Source organism: Aethalodelphis obliquidens, unplaced genomic scaffold (genome assembly GCF_003676395.1).
Source record: "Aethalodelphis obliquidens isolate GAN/ISIS:26980383/991018 unplaced genomic scaffold, ASM367639v1 scaffold15, whole genome shotgun sequence".
Taxonomy (NCBI): Eukaryota; Metazoa; Chordata; class Mammalia; order Artiodactyla; family Delphinidae; genus Aethalodelphis; species Aethalodelphis obliquidens.
Genome location: NW_020837959.1, coordinates 10,207,300 through 10,234,325, shown reverse-complemented (window position 1 = coordinate 10,234,325; position 27,026 = coordinate 10,207,300). Strand labels below are relative to the sequence as shown.

At 39.6% G+C, this 27,026-nt stretch overlaps 1 protein-coding gene across 3 annotated transcripts in view; it reads left to right on the top strand.

Moving 5' to 3' along the window:
* The window catches only part of PCCA (propionyl-CoA carboxylase subunit alpha), a 357,444-nt gene that overhangs the window by 286,884 nt on the left and 43,534 nt on the right, over nucleotides 1-27,026 (top strand). For 2 of the 3 annotated variants that reach the window (XM_027115894.1, XM_027115896.1), the window contains one exon: nucleotides 6,583-6,636. In XM_027115894.1, coding sequence (XP_026971695.1) covers nucleotides 6,583-6,636 — 54 coding nt within the window. Of the gene's footprint in view, nucleotides 1-6,582; nucleotides 6,637-7,594; nucleotides 7,608-27,026 lie in introns of those variants that run through there. The other variant, XM_027115895.1, reaches the window with a different exon arrangement.

Below are 27,026 nucleotides of genomic sequence, written 5' to 3'. Positions count from 1 at the left end.
ATTTGTGTGATGTGAAGCTATTCGTCGTGTACCTTTGAAGGCTTTTTTCTTTTTATTTCTCATATTCTTAAATATTTTCAAGAGAAGATAAATTTATTATAAATAACAGTACAAAGCTGATTGCAGCACTATCGCATTCTGCATTGAATAGGTCATTGATATTCAACTAAGTGGAACTAATTTTCTGTGTTAAAGCAGACAAATTTGGAATAGTGTCACATGAATCTCATGTTATTTACTACAGAATACCAGATTAAATGGATTACTTGTGAATTGATTGCAGTGTTAAATAGATTATATAACATGATAACTTAAAATGCTCAAGTGAGCCTTTGTAAAATAGAATATTACACAAGCACATGAATGTAATAGAAGAGATGTTATTATGTTTGTGGAATGTGTATCTGTGATATATTTGCAAATTCTTGTCCACACGGAATTTGAATAGATTTAAAAAATTTAACCTTGATTTTCTGTTTTTGAAGAAAATGAATGGATTTTCTCACCACTTCAGGAGAGAAGTTTAAATTTAAATGTTATTTTATTTTTTCTCTTTTTCAGATTAAAATAACTCCCACAACTTCCGAGAACAAACTTTAGTTTTAATCCTGATAAGTGTATGTGTATAGATGCTAAAATAAATATGTTAATAATATTTTAATTAGAAAATTAAATGAAACGACTTACATTTTTGCTTATACTTTGCCAGTACAAAAAAAAAGTGGATTTGGAAGTAATCATCTTAGTTTTCAGTCCCCAAATAAATGTATCCCATGTTTTTTCGATGTTTCTCCTCACCCCTCCACCCCCTTAGCAGTAACTAGCTGTTTTGTCCTATATTCATGTGATTACTCTAGACTCATCAAATGTGATAGGAAACCATCTATTTAGGATGTATAGGATATATAAATATATAACTTAGAAGATGAAGTAGAGGATGGTGTTTTTTTCTAATGAAGTAGGAAATGAAAGAGTAATTATTAACCATCTCCTTTTCACATTCCTGAAAACATCAATTACAGTTACACATCTTAGAAACAAGCCCACCAGTAGAACAGAAATAACTCCTTTCACTATGCTTCAAAAAATTTAATCACTGTTTAACAGCTGGGGTGTATTTACAACTATAATTTAAAATATTAATTTTGATGCAAGTCTACCTGCTTTTGTAGTGTAGTCTAGAGGCTTAGCCATTTTCTTGTCTCTAGTGGCATGTGCTTTATGATTTGGAGTTGCTTTTAAACATTTAATATAATGGGAAAATGTCTTTCTGTATCCCCTCCCCACACACACATACTTTTTCTCCTCTACTCTCTGTTAACTAGAAAATTATGTTTTAGTAGCTGCCAGAAGAAGAGGATTTTGAATAGTATAAACACTGATTATGGAAAACATGGAAAATAATACAAGCAGCTGCACTGCAGTCCGATAAGACAAATCCCGTAGTAATGGCCTTTAAAACATATTATCAAGTCGGAAATCAGTGAGGGAAAAAAGAAAACTATTACTGTTTCTTCCCCATACTGTTCAGTGAGATTACTTTTAAAGGTGAAATTGCCTTTGATTTTATTATCTTAGGAAGATATTTTTGGAACATTTTTAAATTTTGTGAATGTTTCTGCTTTTTTTGAGTGAGCAATCTTGCTAATTTTGTATGAATTTGATTCTAACAAATGTTGAAATTATTTTGTTAACAAAGTCTTCCTAAGTACTTTTTTCCTTAAAGAAAGAAAAAAAGGAGTATGTTTTGTAAATGTTGGAGCAGACTATCAGAGTAAGAAAAGAAGGACGTTTTAATTTAGCTGTGAAGTGCCACTTAGAATAGGGGGTAAAATATTTTAGGACAGAATATGTTTCATGAAGATGAAAGTTTTAATTTTTATTTTATTTTACTTTTTTCTATTAGCTTATCAAGGGGCCAGTTCGTATTTGGTTTTGGCATACCTCAGATTCATTGTAGGCATTGAGTACTTTGTTCTTCGTGGATTCTAAAACTGAATTGTCTTAATCCTAGACTGTGGGAAAAGTGTGTATTCCTGTTTCCTGTGTAGAAGTAAATTCCAGTTTTGAATGACATCTTATTTCCCTGTTTTCTACTACATCAATCCTTATTGCTGAGATATGTCAGGTTTGGGTTCTTTCTTTCTTTCAGTGCACATATACAGACTGTGGTAGCTGTGGTGGGGGAATATCTGATACTCATTATGTACGTAATTTTAACCTGCTTTAAACTGAATGCAAAGTTAAGGGTAACTTATTGGTACTTATATCTATGGTTTCCGTATTCATTGTTACACTTTAATTGTATCTTTAATGTGAAAAAAAAGTTTCTAAACCTGTTTCCATTTTACATATTGCAAAATTACTTCTGTTTGCCTGGGAATCAGTCCAACCCACGTAGGGTAAGGAAAAGGAACTGTTACATTTTTTTAACGTCTCTTACATAGAAGGCAATTCTGATACGACCTAGGCAGTGTTCTAGACTCTGGAGATACAGCAGTGACCAAGACTTACACTGCAGCAGGGGGATGTAGATACCAAACACGTGACCACGTTAAAAAGGTAATTTAACAGGATAATTCATAGAAGGCAGTTAGGAGGAAGTAGCTTTAGGTAGGGTTAGGAAGTCCTCTCTGAATACTTAACATTGAGTTGCAACCTGTGAGGAGTAGGAGGAAGCCATGCAATAATCTGGGGGAGGAAAGTCCCAAGTAGAAGGAATGGCACGTGCAAAGGCCCTGAGACAGGGACACGTTTGGTTTGTGTGGAAGCCAGGAGGAAGGCCAGTGTCTCCTTGAGTGGACAAAGATAGGCCGGGACCAGGTCATGTGGGGTCTTCGTAGGCCAGGGAATTTGGTTTTTATTCGATTCCTATTGCGAAGCTTTTGAAGGGTTAGAGTAGAAGAATGGTATGATGTGATTTAAAATTACTGCTGTGAGGAGGGATGGACCACAGGGGACTAGTGGTGGAGACAGGGAAGTCACTTGTATGATCATTGCAGTCATCCACACGAGAGGTGCTGATGATGGTTTAGACGAGGAGCTGGCCAGACCCAGCCCACTGCCAGTCTTTGTACTGCTCACAAGTTGACTGGTTTTTTAAAGTTTGCAAGCATTACATTTTAAATGGTTGGAAAAAATTAAAAGAAGAAGAATGTTTCATGACACATGAAAAGTATATGAGATTCAAATTTCAGGTCCGTAAATGGAGTTTTACCAGAACACAGTTGCATTTATTCATTTTCATCTGTCCGTGGCTGCTTTTGGAGTTGTTATTGTACATAGAAGCTTAATGCCCTGATTTGCCCCTGTCACACAGCAGTTCAGTAGCTTAGGAGTTTGTTGAGGTTTTTTTGACGCAGGACCAAGATTGAAATTTTTCTGAACAAAAAAGAACTGTCCTCAACCACTATTAATGGAACGTCAAACATTGAATGGCTTTGAAAATTAGTTTGTGTCGCAAACTTGATAATGTTTCTTAATGAAGTCAACCGGAAATTGCAAGGCAAAACAGCATTTACATGCAAGATGAATACTGTGGTAAAGTCATTTTGACAAATAATGTTTGAGTCACAACTAATGGCAAGCTGCTTTTTATACTTCCTAGGCTGTCAAAAGATTAAAGCAAGAAGTAGACTACAGTTCCAGCAGCATTTTTACAAAAGCAAAAGAAATTTCCATATTTCAAAATCTGTATAATTGTGCAATTGAGGATCTTCCACTCAACCTTCAACTGGAAATGATTAAACTACAATATGTTATGCTAAAGGCAAATATCAAGAGAAGAATCTAGCAAAATCTGGCCCTTTGGGGAAAAAAAATTGCCAACCCTTGGCTTAGACTAAGATGGTAGCAATGGAGATGGCTTGAAGTGAACTAATTTTGTTGTAGGAAGGGGACCCCTTCCAGGGCCCGAGAGTGGGCTCTGGTCTAACACTCGGAAATGAATTATCCGAGGAGACACACGTGCTGACAAAGCAAGAGACTTTATGGGGAAGGGGCGCCCGGGGGAGGAGAGCAGCAGCGTGAGGGAACCCAGGAGAACTGCTCTGCCACGGGGCTCACGTTCTCGGGTTTTATGGACATGGGGTTAGTTTCTGGGTTCTCTCTGGCCAAACATTCGGACTCAGGGTCCTTTCTGGTGGCGCGCATCGCTCAGCCAAGATGGATTCCAGCGAGGAGGATTCTGGGAGGTTGGTAGAACATAGGGACTGGTGTCTCCTCTCTCCTTTTGACCTTTCCTGAATTCTTCTGGTTGGTGGTAGCTTGTCAGTTCCATGTTTCTTACCAGGACCTTCTGTTGTAAGATAACTCATGCAAGTGGTTACTATCTTGCCTGGGCAGGGCAGGGGGTTTTGGTCAGTGGTTCCCCTAACAACTTGACATATATTTTTGAGGGAAGGCAGAAAAGATTGGCAGGTAGATTAGATACTGGGTATGAAGGAAGTTAAAGAATTAAAGGTGAGTGAATGATGGTAGTATTTACGGAGTTGGGAAGGCTAGGGGAGAAGCGGATTTGGGGAGGCAGATCAAGAATTCTGTTTGGACTTGGTAGGTTTAATATGTGCATTAGATATCCAGGTGTTGATGTCCAGTTAACAGTTGACTATATGATTCTTGAACTCAGAAGACAAATGGGAGTTGAAAACATAAATTTGATAGTCATATTCATGTAGATTTTCTCTTTAAGCATGGGTCTGCCACATACAAAAGGTTAAAGTTGGACCCTTATCTTAAACTAGATACAAAAATTAACTCAAAGTGGATTAAAGACCTAAACATAACACCTAAAACTATAAAACTTCTAAAAGAAAATGTAAGCAAAAAGCTTCATGACTTTGGACTTGACAGTGATTTCTTGGATATAACACCAAAATCATAGGCACAAAAGCAAACATAGACAAATTGGACTACATCAAATTTAAAAACTTTGTGTATCAAAAGACACAACAGAGTGAAGAGGCATCCTGTGAAAAGGGAGAAATATTTGGAAGTCATACATCTAATAAGGGGTTAATATCCAGAATATATAAAGAACTCTTGTACCTTAACAACAAAAAATTAAATAACCTGATTAAAAAGTGGACAAAGGCCTTGAATAGACATTTCTCCAATGATGATATACAAATGAGCAGCAGGCATATGAAAAGATGCTTGACATCAGTAATCGAAAGAGAAGTGCAAGTCAAAACCACAGTGAGATATCACCTCATACCCGTTAGGATGGATACTATAAAAAAAAAAAAAACAGAAAATAACAAATGTTGGTGAGAATGTGGAAAAACTGGAACCTGTGTGCCCTTTTGGTAGAATTACAAAATGGTGCACCTGCTATGGAAAACAGTATGGAGGGTCCTCAAAAAATCAAGAATAGGGCTTCCATGGTGGCTCAGTGGTTAACAATCCGCCTGCCAATGCAGGGAACTCGGGTTCGAGCCCTGGTCGGGCAACTAAGATCCCACATGCTGCAACTAAGACCCGATGCAGCCAAATAAATAAATAAAATTAAAAAACAAAAATAAAAAAATGTAACATGTATTAAAAAAAAATGTGGGACTTCACATATCAATGCCGGGGACATGGGTTCGAGCCCTGGTCCGTCCGGGAAGATCCCACATGCCGTGGAGCAACTAAGCCCATGCGCCACAACTACTGAGCCTGCGCTCTAGAGCCCGTGAGGCACAGCTACTGAGCCCGTGTGCCACAACTACTGAAGCCCACGCACCTAGAGCCCAGGATCCACAACAAGAGAAGTCACCGCAATGGGAATCCCGTGCACCACAATGAAGAGTAGCCCCCGCTCGCTGCAACTAGAGAAAGCCGCGCGCAGCAATGAAGACCCAACCAGCCAAAAGTAAAAAAAAAAAAGCATCCATGGAATCCACTACCTTTTCTAACCGTTCTGAACTTGGCATTGGCAGTCTCTCCCACCCGGCCTCCTGCTCTAGAGTTAGGAACATGTTCCTTTTTTTAGTAGGACACACCAGAGTTTATGTCCACCTTCATTACTTCCATTCCTTAATTGCCAACAGGCCCATGAAGCTCCAACTTTCGATTTTTATTCCCCCTAACTCTTTGGGTCATCAGAAAATTCTTCTAGTCCTTTCTTTGACAAAGTGATATAAAGTAATCTATACTGGTGAAAAGATGTGATATATGGTATATTCTTAGGCAGCAGACTAAGATAATACCTGTAGCCTGTGCTAGCTGGGGCCTGAGGAGTTATTGACAACCTGGAAGTCTTCCAGGTTGCTGAGAGTTTTCCTGCTAAGAAGAGCCAAACTGCAGCAGTCTACTTCCTGTCCCTGTGGATTTGCCTCTTCTGGACATTTCATGTTAAATGGAATCATAATATGTGCTCCTTTGTGACTGACTTCTGTTGTAGCATGTATCAGTACTTCATTCCTTTTTATGGCCAAATAATATTCCATTGTATGAATATGCCATATTTTGTTTATCCATTTATCAGTTGATGGACATTTGGGTTATTCAGCTATTAGGAATAATGCTGCTATGAACATTCATGTACATGTTTTTGTATGGATGAAAATTCATTTTATACCTCTCTTTTTTTTCCCCCAGTGTCTTTCTCGAGAAGCAGGTGGCAACATGAGCATTCAGTTTCTTGGTACTGTGGTAAGTATGAAAGAATTATTATTTTTTATATTCTCTTAATTTACAGAGAGAAAAAGTGATTGACTAGTAGTTATAGCCCATGGGTTTGAACTTGGCTTCATCATGGGTTTGTTTTGCTGTTAAGTGAGATGTCTTTGTATAAGAAATGGGTTCTTTAACGTGTGGGAAAAGATTCCATGATAGAGTAATTTTAGCTATTTCTTATGAGAGACAAAATGGTTTTTTAAATTATCTGTAGTTTGTTGAGTCTTTTAAGTCCTTTTTTCACTGGGGACTTTCTCCCCATTTTTAATAAAAATAAGAACGTATTTTAAAAAGATGCTTTTGAAAATAGTGACCTTGGGAATTCCCTGGTGGTCCAATGGTTAAGACTCTGTGCTCTCACTGCCGAGGGCCGGGGTGCCATCCCTGTTCAGGGAACTAAGATCCCACAAGATGCGCGGCATGGCCAAAAAACAAAGAAAATCGTGACCTTGCTGTTCTGTTCTGTATATGTTTTGTTTTGTTTTTGCTCAGTTTTCCTTCTAGCTTTTTTTGTTAGGTGCTTTGGAGTCCACATTTCTAATGAAATTGAATCATAATTTCAAAATTATTTACCTCTACCTAGTGAAAATAAATTTAATTTATAGTTATTATTTTTACTTATAGGTTTATAATGATCATATTAGTAGTAGTATAATTTTCAAAATAATTTGTTGAAAAAGGTACCTTATTGTTTTAATTAGCATTTCTCTGCTTATTGGTATTATATTTGAATATTTCTCCATGTATTCACTTGCTAGGTATCATTTATAATCTGTAAAATGTCTGTTCATGTCCTTTGGGTGCCTTGTTCAGGTTATAAATTCACACTGGGTATTTCTGTTAGGTCCGTGTGTTGAGAATATCAGAGGACAGACCTGTGGCTTAGAGCAAAAGAAGAGTGATTTTGCAGCTATTGAGATAGGAAGGATATTAGTACTAAGGTGCATTTACTGTGTGCTTTGTATATGTATAGAGGTGTAGTAAAGTTTACATATTAAAGTATTTGTATAGGCACCTGCCTGACGTGATGTAAACTTTTAAGTATTGCTCCGTGTGGTTATTCTTGTTTTTCTGATTAATAAGTACTACACATGCTTATTTTTTTAATTAGAAAATTTAAATATTATTTAAATGCATTTTATAAGAAATTGTATTAGGTTTCTCTAAAGAAACAGAACCAACATGATGTGTGTGTGTATTATATTTTTATATATTACAGAGAGAGAGATTGATTGATTGAGTGATTGATTTTAAGCAATTGGTTCACATGATTGTGGATGCAAGTCCCAAACCTGCAGGGTAGACCAGGGAAGAGTTGCAGTTCAAGTCCAAAGTCAGTGTGCTTGAAGGATTCCCTCTTGCTTGGGAGGTCATTCCTTTTTCTTCAACTGAGTGAATGAGCCCACCGATATTATTAGAGGGTCATCTGCTTTACTCAAAGTCTACTGATTTGAGTGTTAATCTCATCTAAAAAAATACCTTTGTAGAAGCATCTAGAATAATGTTTGGCCAAATATTTGAATACTGTTGCCTAGCCAAGTTGACACATAAAATTAACCATCACGGAAGTATTCATTTTATTCCCTGGAGGTATTTAAGTTTTTAACAGTAGACATATGCTTCCAGAAATAGATTTATACATCTTTTCATGCAAGAATAAATGGTGGATATCTTTCTAAGTCATTACGTAAAGATCCATGTCATTCTTTCTCACAACTACCTGGAATTATATTACATGAAGGTTTTTCTGTACCTCTGTGCTCATGCTAGAAAGGGCACTTATGCTGTCTCTGCTGCTTGATATCTCTCCTTGGATTCCAATAGATTTCTCAGGGCTCAGATACTGAAAACTGAGTTCTTGATAGCCACAACATGCAAAGAAACCAAACCAACATAAAGTTTCTCCAGGCAGTTTTTCCTGTCTCAGAAAATGGCAACTTAAGCTAAAACCTTGTCTTTTCCTTGATTCCCCTCTTTCATCCACCACTCCCACTGCGCCCCCATCCTGACCAGAGTCTTCGTCGTCTCCTGTCCAGATTCTTGCAGCAGCCAGTCTTCCCACCTCCACCCCTGCTCCCTGCTTTATCATTAATATAGCAGTTAAAGTGATCCTTCTAAAATACACATCAACTCAGCCGACCTTGTTGCTCTTCTTCAAACGTGTTGGGCACAGGTGTCAGGGCCTCGTCATTTGCCTCTCTCCTGCCAGGCCTCACTCATGGCCTCATCCAAGCCTAATTACCTCCCAAAGGTGGCACCTCCAGATAGCATCATATTGGGGATTGTAGTTCAACGTATGAATTTGGGGGGGGCACAAACATTTAGTTCACAGTATACACTTAGTTGGTAGAGCTACATACCCCAGAACTTTTCCAGGATATCTGTGCCTATTTCAAATAGTAAATTGTCTGGGTTTGTTTTGTTTGCATGTTTTTTGGTGAAGCTGTGAGTTTGTGTATGTCAGATAGTATAAGCTCACAGAGAAGTAGAAAAGGTCCAGTATTTTATGTAACCCTACTTCCTTACTTGAACTGTGCTTCACAATAAGGAAGAATATTTTGTTATGACTTGAAGAATGCAGAAGTTACTGTTTTATTCCAAATCTTGTATTGCAATCATTGTTTATATTTAATTTTTTAAAGTTCCATTATCTTTAAAACGCCGTAATATTAAGACAAACATATATCTCAGTAAGGCGGAATTTTTTTTTCATGTGAAATCAATACATATTGCCCGAAAGAGAGAATAAGCTTCGACTACATTGAGCAGCTTCTTCATAGCTGTGCTTTTGGCATTTACCCAAGGACTCTTGAGGAACTATCAAATTATACGTCTTTGAAGCTTAGCCAGAGATCTTAATGAAACCAAATCATGCTAAAGTTCTTAAAGCTAGTTTAAATCTCAAATTGTACATTTTAAATTAAGTTTTTATTGATAATAAATATACTTTATTTCTCATTAGCCTTGAAAGCTTGAGTAACAATATCTGTAGAATAAACATGTTTTACAAAGATTTACCATGAAGAATGGTATTAATATGACCCTTGTTACACTAGCACAATAAGATTTCAAAGTAAGCATTCACGAAGTAACAGCGATTAATGACAACCATCGAAAACAATTTTGAACTCCATCAGTTTAACTCAGGAGGGTAAACTTAATATGATAATTCATCTAGTTGAATTGTATCAGCTTAGCAGGAAAGTATGTAAATACGTGACCCTTACCTAGTTTCTAAATGGATGCTGTGCTGATAGATTTATCAGTTCCATTAAAGAACTTTGGGGAGCTTCGGAATTTCAGCAATTGTTCCCTTGGAGGCTGAAAACCCAACCTGATCTCATACTGGGACCATTCTGGTCTGCATATTTCCATAATTTGCCTTTGCTACTAATATGACAGCAAGACACAAATAACTGTTTCTAATAATATCAGATGGAGTTGTGGAGGACAGCATTTTAATGTAGTAAAAGACCTCCCCCTGGGGTTGTTATTGCTACTATAGAACAGCAGCTACACAGTTGCAACTGCAGTCTCTTAATTGATTTGTTTAATTAGCAAGAGCTGAAGCTTGGGCTGAATCTTGTCATCTGATATCATAGGACCCAAAATCTGCATCATTCATATTTATAGATATAGGAACACCATCAAAAAGTTCTACTTTTTCTGAAAACTCACTTGTGGATATGGAATTTTAATAGAGTAAACTCCCATTTGTTAAAATTCCAAATAATTGGAAAATGAACTAGGTTTGTTATTGCTTTTCTTTACCAGTACTCTTTTGAGAAGTAAATTATGTCATGCGTTTTCGCTTATTATTGTCTTCGAAAAATAAGCATCCAGAGAACTTCTTTGGTCTTCTGTACCTTATAAATCCTTCTCTTTACGTGTCTGACTCATCTCTAGTCTTCATTTGCCTTTTTCTCCCTTCTCTGTTCCATCCCTTTCTCTGTATCACTGGGGTTTCAGGAGGGGCACGATGGCTTATTGGGATTTCTTGCATGGTGGCCCCATGTCCTAGCCTTTGCAGCCACCTGGAGGCCTATTTCCCTGTGTGCTTACCCCTTGGCAGGACATCTGACTGAATTAACCCTGGGACTTGCCTCACTTAACCCAAGTTAAGTGCAGTTAAGTTAAGACCAAGCTGCACTGGTCCTAATTTCCTTGGATGGGGAAAAGAGAGGGGACTGGGAAGTGTCTAGCATAGAACCCCAGGGCCTTCATCAGACAGCCACTTCCACCCTATACACACAGGGCTCCATGCCCACTGCGTCAAGCTGTCCTTATTCCTGACCCTCTTCCCCTCCAGCCATAGAAAGCAGGTGGTGGCCACAGGCTAGACGTTTTGTGGAGGGTTGATGAAGTCTCTCTGTTTTTTTTTTTTTTGCGGTACGCAGGCCTCTCACTGTTGTGGCCTCTCCCATTGCGGAGCACAGGCTCCAGACGCGCAGGCTCAGCGGCCATGGCTCACGGGCCCAGCCACTCTGCGGCATGTGGGATCTTCCCGGACCAGGGCACGAACCCGTGTCCCCTGCATCGGCCGGCGGACTCTCAACCACTGTGCCACCAGGGAAACCCAGTCATTACATTTTTTAATGAGCATACATAAAGCCTGGCATTTATTGGTAGTCATGGTAGTCGGTCATCTCACGTTGATTGAGCATCTATTATGTGATGACATTGAGTTCTGGCAATCCACAGGAAAAAGACATCTCTGCCAGCAGTGGCCCACTGTCAACTGAGGATATAGAAATATGAGTGTGATGAGAGTGATAATAGACGTTTGTATGAAGGAGAGGTATTCTGGGGCTTGGAAAAAGGAAATGGGGGAATTGCGAAAAGCTCCCCAGTGAATATGTCCAGCTCATGCTTAGACTCTAAGGATGAATAGAATTTGCAGTCAGGGAAGAGCATTTCAGATAGAAGGGAACAGCATCTGCAAAGTCCCTGAGACAGCATGTTCAGAAACTGCTCTGTGATGATGGTGGAGAAAGCACAGGGAATAAACAAAGGTTGAGAAGCATGAGGTTGCCCACGGGTTTAAGGAAGAGCAGGTTGGCTAGTGAGGGTGGCAGGCAGGTGGCAAAGGTCTGTGTGGGAGATGAAACTAGAATGGCAGGAGCTGGGTGTTGCAGGACCATGCTAAGGAGATTGGACTACTCTTTAGACTTTGAAAGAAGAGAATCTCAGTATCACCTGAGGTGTATTTTGTTTTGTCTTGATTTTAAAGAGATCTTGAGAGAGTGAGCAAATAAAGAAGAGGTCCATTTGAAAGTCTCCTCTTAAGGATCCAGAGTCTAGTTTTATGTATTAGGCAGAATTGAAGATGATGCTGAGGTTTCTAGATGTGGTGGACGCTGCAGTTAACTGTGGGAGCAAAAGAGGAGGAAGGGAAGGAAGGATTACACAAGAGGAAAGGTGGAATAGATAATGAATTGGGTTTTTGACCATTTTAAGTTTGAAATGCCAGAGGGGCCTCTATGATGTAAGGGAAAGACAGGGAAAATGATGAAGGGTGAGCATGTCAGTGGGTACTTTGTGGGCATGAAGAGGTGATATCTGAAGTCTGCAGTAGGTGAGGTTGCCTGAGGGGATGGTGAAGGGACAGGCCCAGAATGGACCCCTGGGCAATGCCCACATCCGGGGGAGGCATCTAGCATCTCTAATATAATCATTTTAAAATGACATTATCTGTTGTCCAAATCATTTCTATTATGTGTGGCTATTGAAGCCAATTTAGTGCAACCTCGATCATGATTTCACCTCAATCATGATTTCACAGTATCCTAGGGTGTCTCTAATTATTTCATAGTATCTCAAAATCCTGCTGCCGTCTGCCAAAGATCCTCAAACTAAAACTGATTTTAATGAATAACAGAATGCCTTACGTTTGTGCGATGCTTTAGGATTTTAGAATGCTTAATTCCATTCAGTTTCCAAGATAGGCCATGTAGCATCGTAGAGTTAGTTGTAAAACTTACACACACAACACTCTTTGAAATGTTGTCAATTTAAAATATTTGTAGTTAGTTATACGTTCACAAGAAATTTCTGTAAACTACCAGGATGTTAGTGAATTTTGAGGTGAGGGGTTTGGGGGAGGTATACTAAATAAAGCTTGATTTCTTATGTTTGAATCTTGTATCTCCCACTTACCAGCTTTGTGAGTTTGAACAAGTTACTTAACCTTTCTGGTCCTCAATTTTCTCATCAACAAAATATCTACTTTCATGGAATTGGTAATGGTTGAATAAGAAAATGTTGGTAAAATGTTTGAAAATAGTAGGAACTTAGCATATAGTGGCTCAACTATTTTTATAGCCCCTGAAAATATGGAATACACTCTTCCCTTTGCAGTCATTTTACCTCGCTTTTTTCCCTCCTTTTTCTTGCTTGCTTTGGAGACATGCTGTCATCTGAAATTGTAATCTCAACTGAGATCACACTTGGTAGGCAATCTATCAAAATATTCAGAAGGAAAATACTTCTGTTTTATTTGGAAAGTCTAATTTTTGTTCATCCTATGATTTCTGACCGCCTCACACAGTTAGCATACCATTTGTCATTGGATGCTAAATATGAAGCACGTATTTAAACCTGCACCTGTGGCAGCAAGATGCTTAAGAACATCTGCTTCCTTGAAGCATAATGAAGTTCACCAAGAACAGCCTTGGCTTTGGTGTCTTGCGTTTGAAAGGCAACATACTTTTGATATAGGCCCTGTTACGATGGTGCTTATGGGACTTCATAAACCAGCCTCACTTCGAAAGGATTTTAGTTTAGGAAAACCATTTAAGGCCATTGTGGTGTAGTACTACGTATTGCTGATCTTTCATACATAAATAAAATTAATTGATTGTTGTTATTTACCTTATGGTGAGAATGATGTGGAAATGGCAGCTCTTTCTCATGGAAGCCAAGTCAGACAGTGGTTCTCAAACTTGAGCATGTGTAAGAATCACCTGGCAAACTTGCTGAAAATGCAAATCCCCAGGTTCCAGTGAAGCTGATTCCCTAGGTTTGAGTAGGGCCTAAGGATCTGCATTTGTAAAAATCGGTTTAAAGTAGCCCAGGACTAGGATTTGGAGTATATTTTCACACTTAATGTAGAATTAGTGTCTAGTTTAGGAAATTGATACCCAAAACTACATTGTATTACTGGTCTTATGAGTGGAGCATAGGAACAATGTTCTGGTTGTTTCTTATTATACTAAGAGGATAGGACAAGCATTTGATTATTTGAAATAATTGATTATATATTCATAATACATATTTTTTAATCAGGTAGGGACATGATAGGACCTAAAGTATGATTAAATCCATAGTATCATCAACTGTATCTTTTAAGTTTACTTATCAACTGCAGTCTTTTAGGTTTAGTCTGAATTATTCCAAGACTTAGTTAGACCCACAAGACAGTGGCAATTTTTATTTTTGGCCTAGATCAGGGTTTTTCAATCTTGTCAATAATGACATTCTGAAATGGATAATTTTTTGTTGTGGGAAACTGCTTTGTGCACTATGGGATGTTTAGCAGCCTCCCTGGCTTCTACCAATTAGAGGCCAGAACACCTCCCCAGATATAACAACCAAAATTGTCTCCAGACATTGCCAAATGGCCCTGGGAATAGGGAGGGGGCAAAATCATCCCTAGGTGAGAACCACTGGCCTAGACTATATGTAGTAGTTGGGATTTCAGAGTTTCCTTTTCTCATTTCACTAATAAATATAATGTTCTAGAGATGAGCTCTCTAGAACAAATGTGATACTTCTCAGTGGCCTGAAGCTTACAAGGTCTTATATACACATGCTTATACATCCCGACCTACTCAAATGCCTTATGCAAAGAAAATAACAGTGAACTGTAGCTAGCCTGATGCTTGATTTGACTTAGGAACATGCTTGACTACTGGCTGTGTGGGTTACTTGTTCTTAGTCTTCCTCATATTTTATCTTAAACCAGATCTGTCCTGGACAGCCATTCCTGAAAGGTAGGCCAAGTTCTAGTTTGTGTAATTGCATTCTGTTTATTCGGATCCTTTTAACCGTTGGAATAGCCATACTGTTATTGTTCACATGAGACCCTCGCATCCTGAGTCCACAGCGAGAGTGTACAGTTACTACCTGATCGTAGAAGCCACTGCTCTTCCATGGGCTCCACTTTGCCTGTCATCGTCCTGGTGAGATGCATCAAGTAGAGTATGTTACATGCATCACCTCACAGTGGCATCGGTGAAGAAGTACTTTTCTGTTCTTTTTCAGCTAGCATTTAGTTGCCTAGCTCTGTAGTATTCTGTGGCACTTGCCCTGTGTGTGGAAGGTATATGGCAGGATGCCTGGCAAGGCATGGGAAAGTCCAGTAGTCATTAGTAGCTCAGGTATGTATTCTGAGAGGTAGCTTTCCCAGGCTGGCATATGTTTTGTATGGTGTAAATTCTCAAGATTGTGGGGGACAGCTGATGTAATGACTAGGTAATGACTAATCAGTGTTAATTACCTAGGTAATTACAAAGCATCAGGGGACACGTGAAACTGCCCAGTGACCTTGTGTGAAGTGGAAGCCCTGCCTAATTTAAGCATGGGGAGATCATTCATGTGTACGTTCTAACAGTCACCCTTGGAGTCCACTGTGTCCTAGAGCTCAGAACACCCCTTTCCTGTCTCAGCTGCTCGGCAGAGTGGCCTTTTAAAACTGGGGTGGGGCTTCCCTGGTGGCCGGGAGACAACGTGCTCAGAACGCCTGCAGTAAGCCTGCTGCTTTCGGCTGGCCACCTCGTTTGCTTCCCACAACCGTTGAGATCATCAGCATGCCTCCCACCTCACGGATGAAGCGATGCCTCTGCTGTGATTTGTCAGAATGGCTCGAACGGTGAGGGCAGCCATAATGTCATACCTGGACCTGGCGACAAACCTTGGCTTCCTCACACCAGCACGTGCGTGGTTGGGATTTAGGTCCTCCCGTGGCCCTTCGCACTTCCGTATGATTCCTGACTACCTGGTGGAGAGCAGCTTGTGCGGAGGTGGGGGGACTAACCCTCCTCTTCTTCTGTGTTTGAACTTAGAGCCCAGCCACTTAACAGCTAGTGTTGAAGGTCTGTGTCCTTCAGCTTCCGCTTGTGAATTAGTTTCATATTGGGGCCGAGGGCGGGGGCTTTCTCTTAGAAAAGGTAATCTTTATCCAAGTAACTATTGTAGATATTAAAAATAGATTAAAATGGTAATTTGATATACATTTGATATAAAGCCTTTCCTCTCAGTGAGAATGTAAGACGACCTCAGCTGACACTTAAGGTGATTGGGGTGTGGAATACATGTTAACATGTGTCGTGAAAGATTAATTGTTCTAGTTTAAGTATTTAACCTCTGTTTCTCTACCCTCTGCTACTTTATTCAACCAAACTTTGAGTCCCCTTGAAGGATTTTAGGAATAACGCAGGTGGGTTTTGAAATACAGATTGCCTGGCGATATTTTGCAGTATTGCAAGTCTAAACCAGTGGTTCTCAACCCGCTGATTCTGCTCCCTGGGGGACCTTTGGCGGTGTCTGGAGACATTTTGGTTGTTACAAGTGGTGGGCTGCTACTGGAATCTAATGGGCAAATGTCGTTAAATTTATTGCGAGCATCACCAACCAAGGAGGCTTCTGAAACATCCTCCAATAAATAAGACAGTCCCCTACAAAAGAATTACCTGACTTAAAATGTCAGTAGTGCCAAAGGGTCTGTGTCCAGACAATAATTATGGAAGGGCATATAAATGTCTGTGACCATCTCCTCAGCCCTTCACAAAGCTCTCTAACACTCTGCAGACTTACTCTTTTAACATGCCCCTGGATGAGCAGTCCACAGCTATTCCACCCTGTTCATTCTGTGTTATCTCATGAAGCCTTACTTTGTAAATTGAAAGAACTGCTGGCGTCTTGATTATACTAGAGGAAGAACTGGGCCCCATGTACATGTATGTCATATATATTGTTTTACTATTTTTTCCTAATATTGATGACTCTTTTGTGTGCATTTGTGTCTTCACAAAATTTTGACCAATATATCAATTTTATAAATGAAGTTTTCTCTTAATCAGTGTCTGCAGTTATGATCCAAAGGCCTTTGATATTGGTTTTTTATATTCTTGATTGTACCTACATTTCTTTTCAAAAAGAACAAAGTTTTTTATAGTTCACGCTCGCCCATCAGAGTTTCCTTGTTGGATCATCTTTGTTAATGCCACGGCTACTTAGAGTAAACGATCAATTAGATATTGTTGTATCAATTTATCAATTTGTTGAAAATAAACGTATATAAGTACATGCTGTGTGATCCACATGTACACACAGCATGTCTGAGCTTTTGACAAAGCCTGTATCTTCCAACTGGCAGCTCTTGTGGTTTGAAGGCCAGCTTGTGAGGAGGTGAGAGTGGTGGCCTCACCCCTCATTGATAACTTCCCCCCACCTCCACTCCGTGCAGTCTGCATCCTGGCCCTCAGTGGGTCTGCTGGCCTGGTCTTCACTTGGCAGGGGGTTCTGAAATGTACCTGCAGGATTTTAATTTATAGAGGTGACTTGGTGCCGGCACAGAGAAGTTAATGCTACTGAAAGAATTTATTACTTACGTCTCCTAAGAGAAGGGGGTCCCCCATGCCACACAGGGCCACTGGGAAAGCACCAGCCGGGTCAGGAAACAAAAAAGGAATGCGGGGAAAGCATGGGTGGGAGCCTTTACTGGGGTTTCCGCAGGAAAGGCCAAGTAGGGCAGGGTAAACCGTTTAGGATTGGCTAGTTTGAATAATGTCAGTAGGCTTTGGGCTCTAGGGGTGGTCTCTAGTTGTCTGGTCCCTGGCCTTAGGGTGATTTGGGGCAGGAAACCATGGCTTGGTGTGTGAGTTAGATAAAGCGGGTGGCTGGTTGCATATGAGCGTCACTGTCTTTAGGAGTTAGCTGGCCCTGGGGGGGCAGGCGCTCTCAGGCCTGTAAGGCCCCCAAGACATACAGAAAATTTAAAAAAACCATGATTAATACACAGAGAACCTGGTAACAGAATCGGGGGAACTGATGTCCAGTAACTAAACTCACGAAGACTGATGTCTAAACCAGAATGCGTTTATATTAATTTGAGGTGAGGGAGATTTCTTCCAGTGACCAGATCTTTAAACCTGCCCTCCAGAATGTTGACTGAATGGTGGCACTAGAATAATAAGGAAGCTAGTTAGTTAGAATAACTTTAGAGCTGGTCTGGGTTACATGCTAACAAGAGCGAAGGGAGACTGAGTGTACCTGTGCTGTGCTGAAACCTGCAAATCACTTCTAACGTTCACCCAGCACACCCTCTGGGGCCCACCTCCTTGCCTTCTCCTTTTTCTGTGCGTTAGCGCTACTGTCATCTTCCTGAAGAAAGGACCCGCACAGTCAGTCAGGCTGCAGCTACCCAAACCTTCATCACGGACCTATACTGTATAGAATGTGGTTCTCCTTCCCTCGGGCTGACGTGCACATCACTTGGATTTAAATTTTGAGTGTCCCCAAAACGCTATGGTCGTGCACTTTCATAGGTGGTTAGTATAGCACTTCTGTGTGGAGTTTTACCAGCATGGCTCTCAGAAGTTCCTAAGAATCTTCCGTTTCTTTGGTAAGACCCTCTGTAGTATATATACTCAGAAAATTTCTTTTCTTTTTTTTTTTTTAACAGAAAGAGCCCTGAAAGATCTCATTTCTAGCCCCAGTAATGCTTTTAAACTGGTTGTGTGACCTTCCTAAACCTGTTTTCTTTGTTGTAAAATGAAAGGTCGAGGTCGGTGACCTCCAAGGTCTTTCCTGGCACCGTTCCTGCTCTGAGAATGATTACATTTGTCACAATGTGCAGTTGGCTTTGCAACAGTAGCAGAACATCACATGTGCAACTTATTATCATTGTCTATCTTTTGATTTTGATTTTTTAAAAATTTCCTTGGGTCTCATGCGGGCAGACATCACTGGCTTATCACATACTTGTATTGTGTCCTGTCACTTGATTTCTGGGGACAGCACATTGTGCTGCTACAGGCTCAGTGCTAATAATCAAGATTATATGTTCTGCTTACTGGGACTTTTTTGTGTGGTTTCTGGGGGGAAAATGCAAATGCTTTTCAATTATTCTAAGGGAATTTTGATTAACCCCCTGGGTAGTGTTCTCTGTACCCCCTGCCATGGAGAAGCGAGTTTTATTGAACAGAAGGTGTAGAACTGAATTGCTCATATGTGTTTGCTTTCTGGTGCCTATAGTATTTCAAGCTAAAGCATTTTAATAAATAGTTAATAAATGTCTGTCTAAAATAGGTCAAAACTGTTAGAAACTAAGCCTTTTGTTCTTCAATTTCAAATGCAGATAAGTTCATTTGACTTCTAAGTGGAATTTCCAAGGTACAGACTCACATTGTTCTTTTATATGTGTAAAAAGTAGTTACTTTTGACTGGAATTGTCAACATCCTGCTTACTACATAATTCTAAGTATTTGCCCTTAGGAGCAGATACTTACATTTATTCCAACATTGCTATTTTTGTGGTTGCTTTTGTAGATATTTTGCATGTTTACTGTTTTCTTCGCCTGTGTGTCCAATTGTACCTTTTGCATCTGGCTGGAATATAGGTGCTTGATTTATAGAGAATTTCCAAATTTCTGCCTCTGAAGCCTTTAAAACACACACACACACACACACACACACACACACACACACAACGGTTTTATTGAGATATAATTCCCATTCCACACAATTTACCCATTGTTCCAAGAATACAATTCAGTATGTTTTAGTCTATTCACAGAGCTGTGCACCCATCACCACAATCAGTTTTAGAGCCCTTTCATCACCCCAAAAAGAAGCCCCAGACCCATTAGCAGGCATTCCCCATTTCCTTCAACCCTGTCAACCCCTGGCAGCCACTAATTTACTCTCTGTCTCTATATATTTACCTGTTCTGGACATTTCATATAAACAAAATCATGCAATATGTGGTCTTTTGTGACTGGCTTCTTTCACTTAGCATGTTTTCAAAGATTCATACATGTTGTAGCATCAGTACTTCATTCTTTTTTTTGCCAAATAATATTCCATTTTATGGATATACCACAATTTTTCCTTCAGAATGGACATCTGCATTGTTTGTCTTAAAAGCTATTATATATCGCGTTGGCCAAAAAGTTCGTGATGTCGAAAAACCTGAACGAAATTTTTGGCCAACCCATTATGCTGCTATGAACATTCCTTTATATATGTTTTTGTGTGGATGTATGTTTTCATTTCTCTTGAGTGTATACCTACGAGTGGGATTTCTGCGTCATGTGGCAATGCTGTGTTTCACTTTTTGAGGAACTGCTAGACTTTTCCAAAGCAGCTACACCCATACATTGCTGAGGGGAATTTTACATTCCCCTCAGCAATGTATGAGTTATTTAATTTCTCCACATCCTTGCCAACATGTGTTACTGTCTTTTTGTGTTTTTTGGAATATAATTGATATATAATATTATACTAGTTTCAGGTGTACAACGTAATGATTCAGTTTTGGTATGTATTGTTAAATGATCACCACTGGAAGTCTAGTTGACATCTAATGTCTTTTTGATTCTAGTCACCTAGTAGGTATGAGATCAGGACTCATTTTAAAATGTTTTCTATGCAGGATTCCTCCTTTTCCCTAGAACTCATGATAAATGCAAGAGTATCCAAAAGTGTGTATTAGTTGTTTTGTTTATTAAAACAAACTTAACCCCTAACAAAACATATAATTTTAATTATTATATGTTTTCTGTTACATTGCTGACTGTACCTCAAATAAAATGTTTTTTATATTAAGCAACAGTTCCTTTTATTTCCCTAGGCTTTGTTTTTTTTTTTAATGGTAGCACATACTGTGCAGGAAGGTCATTACATAAAGAGAGGAAAAAAGACTATCCAGCATCAAAGAGAAAGTTAATGCTGTTCATATAATTTTATTTATTTATTTGTTTGTTTGTTTTGGTTTTTTTTTTGCGGTACGCGGACCTCTCACCGCTGTGGCCTCTCCCATTGTGGAGCACAGGCTCCGGACGCGCAGGCTCAGCGGCCATGGCTCATGGGCCTAGCTGCTCCGCGGCATGTGGAATCTTCCCGGACCGGGGCATGAACCTGTGTCCCCTGCATTGGCAGGCGGACTCTCAACCACTGCGCCGCCAGGGAAGCCCTCGTATAATTTTTTAATAGGCATCTTATAACGTTTTGAGATTTAAAGCAACTAATAATATTTTTTGCACATTCCTGAGCATTCCCCTCTTGTTGCCTGTGAACTGATGTTTTGCTTTGGAAACTCAGATAGTGAAAATATTTGTCAACGCTTCGAATACCAGTGCTTTACTTCTTTAGTCATTTAGGTATTAATCTTGTTCTGTAGACCACCTACATGTGTTTGTAAGGGCTGTAATAACTGACACTGTATTTAATTAGCACTAATATTGTGTAGAAGGAAAAAACATATTAAGTATCTTTCCAAGTCACTAGTTCGAAATTAGCAGAAGCTTGGAGGAAAAAGTCCTTGTCTATGTTACACTGTTCTTTTGCACAGCTGTGGAAATTTGTGATCCATTTCCTCGTTCATTCATTCTTTCATTCATTCATTCACTCAACAAGTTTTTGTTGGGTGCATTTGTTGGGTGCCAAACCATGTTCTAGGTACTAGGGAAGTGGACCAATTTCAATAGGACAGAAGTGTGAATCACAAATAGGTATCCAATGGCAACCAGCTGGTGTACACAGTATAGTAAGTGAATATTGGCATGTCCACAAAAATCACCTTTCGTAGCTCCTCGTAGCGAAACTGGAGGACACTGAGGTCAGTTCTCAGAGTACCCTGTTAGGGGTGGGGCAGGGAAGTCCCTAAATAGGGGGAATGAAGCCTTTGGATTCTGATGTTTGTCACTTTATTCTCCCTTTTTAAAGTTAAGGGCCATTTTTTCATTCTGTTGTCTTAAGTCTCTTTCCACAAATGTAAAGATCTTGCTTCCTTTCTTAAATTTCATGTTGGCTTCTATATCTGTTACTTCAATTATATATACCCCTTCTGTTTGTGCACAAAAAGTAATTTACATGTTGATAAGGAGGGAGGTTATACATGTGTGGGGCAAGGGGTATATAGGAAATTGTATCTTTTGCTTAATTTTGCTTAAACCTAAAAAACTGTTCTAAAAGTCTGTTTTTTAAAATGTAATTTACCGGGTGGTGATTGAGGGCACCTACGTTTTAAAGTCAGGCAGACACTTATTGATTGGCTCTTTGATCTTAGCTTTATTTACTCTCTTCAAGACCAGTTTCCTGGTCTGTAAAATAAGAGTAATAATAACAGCATCTTTTTCATTGGCTGTTGTGAGAATTAAATGAGAGAATGCAGGCGAGGCACTTAGTGTAGTTCCTGGCACAAAGTAATCACTCAGTAAATTTAACTAGTATTGTGGAAATATATTTCATACCCAGGAATAAAGTTTTATTCGCCTTTATGAAGCATGATCCTGGGAACTTTCTAGTTGCCACAGCTGTTTCCCAAGGGCAACTAATTTAGACCTACAGCCTATAACTCACTCAGTGTGACTTGTTTTCTGTTTCTTCATTCTAATATGAACATTTCTGTAACACAGTCTTTTTCCCTGAATATCTAGTGTGTGGATGCCTCAGCTAGGTCGTCAGCTGGGTAGAGTGGCGGGGTGACAGCGCCCTGCAGCAGACTTGGCGAGAGTGGAGGGTACTGGTGACGACTAGGGCAGGCCTGCCGCAGGGAAGCGGGGGCCGGAAGGGACGAGGGGTCAGGGGAGACTCAAGCTTGTTGTCAGGCTGAGGAGAAGGAGCTGATTGGGAGGAAGAAAGAGTACAGCTGATAAAGCAGGTCCCGGTGAGCCGGGAGGGACAGGCCAGGAGTCCTGCGTGCCCAAGGCGAACAGGAGGAGTGCTCGCTCCCTGGCTGGCAGTGGGCGCAGATCTAGGGAAGTTTGTAGGGCGGCAGGCTGTGTAGGGAGCCCAGCGAGCTCTGTTCTCCTTGGTGAAAGTGCTAATCCATTTAGTAATAGTTACTCTATTGCTATAACAAGCTTTTCTATTTTAAAAGACCAGTGTAAGCACAGTGTATTTTACTTTACACTAATTTAGAGTGAAGATTCATACTATTTTTAAAGCTAAATATACCATAGGTGCTATTTTTTATTTATTACCTAATGTGTCTAATAATAGAATTAGCAAAAAGGTGACTAAATTATCCAAATTTGACTTTGTACTAACATCATGCTTGGCTTACTCAACATCCCTGAAGGTCAGCAAGAGATAAATTTGGCCCAGACTGGTCTTTTTCTGCATTTCATCACTTAAAAAGGGGAAAAAAAAGAAAGAACAGAGGAGAACAAGCCATCTTTTACTTTTATAATTTTTAATCCATCATTAAAAGTACAACTTGCTTTATGATCTAAAGAAATACCATCTAAGTCTTTATATTAGGAACAAAAGTGAGCCTTTCAGGAAAAAAAGGAGCAGAGCTTAATCTGCATTAGCCCTTTGATGTATTTCTAGATTTTACAAAGCTTCCCGTTGTTCCCGCCACGTTGAGACAGACCCAGTCACGTGTCCAGCAATGCCGATGTCCTTTTCTCCTTAGCACGTGCTGAGCTAGAGAGGGCTGGACCATTGCATCCGGGATGTATTTCCACAGGTGTTGGCCCAATGGGAGTTTCACTTCCCAGTACTCCTTCTCCAGGCAAAGATTCTTTTTTTCAAAAATTTCATTTTATATTGGAGTATAGTTGATTAAGGGCAAAGATTCTTAAGTTAATGATTGGTTTGGAAAAATAAACTATATTGCCCTTTTGCTCTTCTTTTGAATATTTCTTTAAGATGCAACTGATATTGGTATATCTAGGGGGCTTTACTGAGAAGTAGAAAAATGCTAGTTGAAAAAAGTCATATTCATCTATAGTTTTGAAATATGAAATGCAGTAGATAAGTTTTGCTTTTAAATTTAAAAAAATCCTATTGTTTGAATTCTTGCCATTTTTATCCCTTTTATTTCATCATTTCTTGTAACCTAGTTTTATGTTAGGGTGCTGAACTTTATGTAGCAACTTCTTTTGTTTTCTTCTGTGATTTTCTTCCTCATATTTAATCTTCTGAAAAAAATTTTGATTGGAGTACAGTTGACTTCCAATGTTGTGTTAGTTTCAGGTGTATAGCAAAGTGAATCAGTTATACATATATACACTCTTATTTTAGATTCTTCTCCCATATAGTCATTACAGAGTATTACTAGTTACCTATTTTATATTTATATAACAACTTCTTGATGAGCACATCTTCTTCCATTGTGATGGTGAGAGGTGTATGTTTTTAATGCCCTTTCTATAGATTGACATCATTGCCAGAAGTGGTGCTTGGTGCCAGCTAGTTTCATAGATGGAAGAAAACAATCCAGGTTTCAGTTTCACAAATGGAAAAACAAAATCTAAAAGGAAAAGGAAGCAATTCGTTAGCAGTGGGCCACTGTGCAGAGTAGGATAACCTGCCTTCAAAGATTTTTGTCTTGAGCACTGTAATGTAATGTTTAATAAATAGTTTACTTCAAAGGACTTCACTACAAGAAAATAGGCAGCTTTCCTGCTATTCTTGTTTCTGGTTCAGTTTTACTATAAGTAGCTCATATCCGGTCCTCTGTGGTCTCAGGTGGTCATTTGTGTTTATGATCCTAACACTGAAACTGTAAGAACTGTGGCCCTATTTTAAGTCAATAGCAAGTACACAGTGGTCTGCAGGAACTGATCGAGGCTCTCCCGAAGCCCTTGACACTTTGACGCATCTTAAGGAAAGTGCTCAGACGCTGTAAGCAGTATGCACGTGATTATGTCCTCCAAAAATAGAAAACTAAATTTACTAAGGAAGGACTAGAAAAACTCATCAAAATGTACGTAAAGTTTTTGATGTATTGTGATCACTCCTGTACTCCCATTCTAAACTTCTAAACACCATGTTCAGTATCCTTGAGATAAAAGCCTGAGGTTACAAAGATCATTGGAGATGTTTGAATTTTTCTTTTTCTTCCTGTAGATATATTTGGCATATGTAGAATTTGAGAGTCCACTATTAATATCAGTTTCTTCCAGATATTACCAGATACCAGATAGACAGATGGAACTCAAAATAAACTACTGGAACTCAGAAAACACTATTGTTTCTTTTCCCTATAAATTTTAACCCAGCAGTATTTTGGGTCTGGGTGGAACCTGGCTGAATCCATTTTGAAGAGGCTTCCCCAGTGATTCTGGTGAATATCTCTGTAAAATCACTACTGTAAATTCTTGCTGAGTATGATCTTGTTTTGTTTATTTTTTATCGCTCAGTATTGACTCAGTGATAGGACCTAGGGCCATTCTAAGATATATAGACTTGAGACAGTTTGACACTGGCTTACTCCCTCTTCCATTCCTATTCTTTCCTCTTACTCGAGCGCGCTCTCTCTCTCTCTCTCTGCTCAGAACTGAGGAGAATGCATTGCTCTAAGATCTAGCCCTGTAAGCAGAGGGGCTAAGGGGTGAATGGGGGTGGGGGGGAGGAGGGCGGGAGTGGGTGTGTGGGAGGGAGAAACTGCCCCACCCCATTGCGCTCACACGGCAGTGGAAGGGGCTTATGGATTGGGCCTGTGTTTCTGCATTAGCCACGTTGTTCTTTAAAGCCCTGGCTAGCGGAGCCACCTCTTTCCCCCCCACCCTTTGTATCCTTGAGTCTTTACCCAGAACCAGCTCTCTGTGGCACCTCTGGTGGGGAGGTGGGGTGCTCTGTCAGTTTCTAGTTGTGGCTACTGAGCCCCATATTGAACTTGAACACAGATAACCATATGGTAACAACAGTCATTTACAAATCTTCAAGTCCTGGGTTCAAGCATTTCTCGTCAGTAATCCGTGGGTCAGCCCTTCAGAGGGGCAGCCCACACCGATGTCCAGCATGAGGGTAACTTGTAATAGGAGTTTATCCAAGTTTATACTCCTCTTCAACCTGACAATCCCAACTCTAGGAATTTATCTTCAGGAATTGTTTTAGTTAGGTTCTTTGGCTTTCAGGAGATTCATTCAAGTTTCCTAAACTTACTAACCAGGGTATGTGTACAGAGACCTTTGGAAAAGGCCAGTCGTCCAGGCCCAAGGGAATGCATTCACTCGTGGTTTTCTCAGATCAAATAATAATACTGTAATCATGAGCGCTGACATATATTGAGCACACCATATATATGAGGCGTTTTGGATTGCCTCCTCATTTAATCTTCTCGTGAGGTAAATACTGTTACTATTTGCTTTTGAAATGAAGGACTTGAAACGTACAGATGTTAAGTAGTCTTCCAGGGTCGCATAGCCTGTACCGGAAACAGGACTTGGCCTGAGGGCTCTCGGATGGCAAAGCTGGGATCCAGAAGCTCATCAAGAGCAGCTCCTGGAATAAGGACGCAGAGTAGAGAGTGGACTCGAGTAGTAGTAGTGTACATAGTAGGAGCACTCCAGAAAAAGATACTCTATTTCAGATAAATTTGGGAAAGGCTAGCTCAGTTGAACAATGTTTTTTACTTCAGGACTTGTCAGTACTAAACTGATAATCAGTTTGAGTCTCCAGAAGGGAATCTGGAATGCAGTATTTCTCAAACATTTCAGCCACTGAACCCTTTTATTCATTGGGTGTGTATCAGCCCTTTCCTAAAACTAGTTTTGTAGAAAACATAGGAGATGCTGCCTTGGGACCTTTTAAATTAGGAATTGAAGGAATCAGGATGGCAGAAAGGACTGAGAACAGAAATTATAGCTGAAACTCCAATGACTTGGAAAAAGAGACCTCTCTCCCCACCAAAAAGCCCCCCACAAAACTACAGTATAATCTTATAGGAAGTACAGTAGCAGGATTTATGGGAACTTGTCTCAATTAGAATAAACTGTGTTCTCTATATTATATTGATACTTCTCTAAGTAGAAATTATACATTGCAGAAAGGTGACCCCACCCAAATGTTTCAAATATGTAAGTACTTTTAAAATATGATTAGTATTTGAAAAAATACATATGTATATGTATTGGCTTACTAATGATTCTATAGATTTTTAAAAATACTCTTAAGAAATAATAACTCTGATTTAAGGTTTGGAAAATTTTTGCGAGGGATCTTTCTGGGGATTCACAGTGCACATTAGCATTTTTAAGTCGTTGAAAAGTGCTGTAGTAAAGAAACCTGCTTCCCAGATTTTCCCAAATCTGTTTTGCCATGCGTGACTTCCTTATCCCCATCTTTACTTTTTTTCATATTACCTATTACCAAGCCCTAAAAGTAGTATTCCTTGGAATACCTTTGGGAGG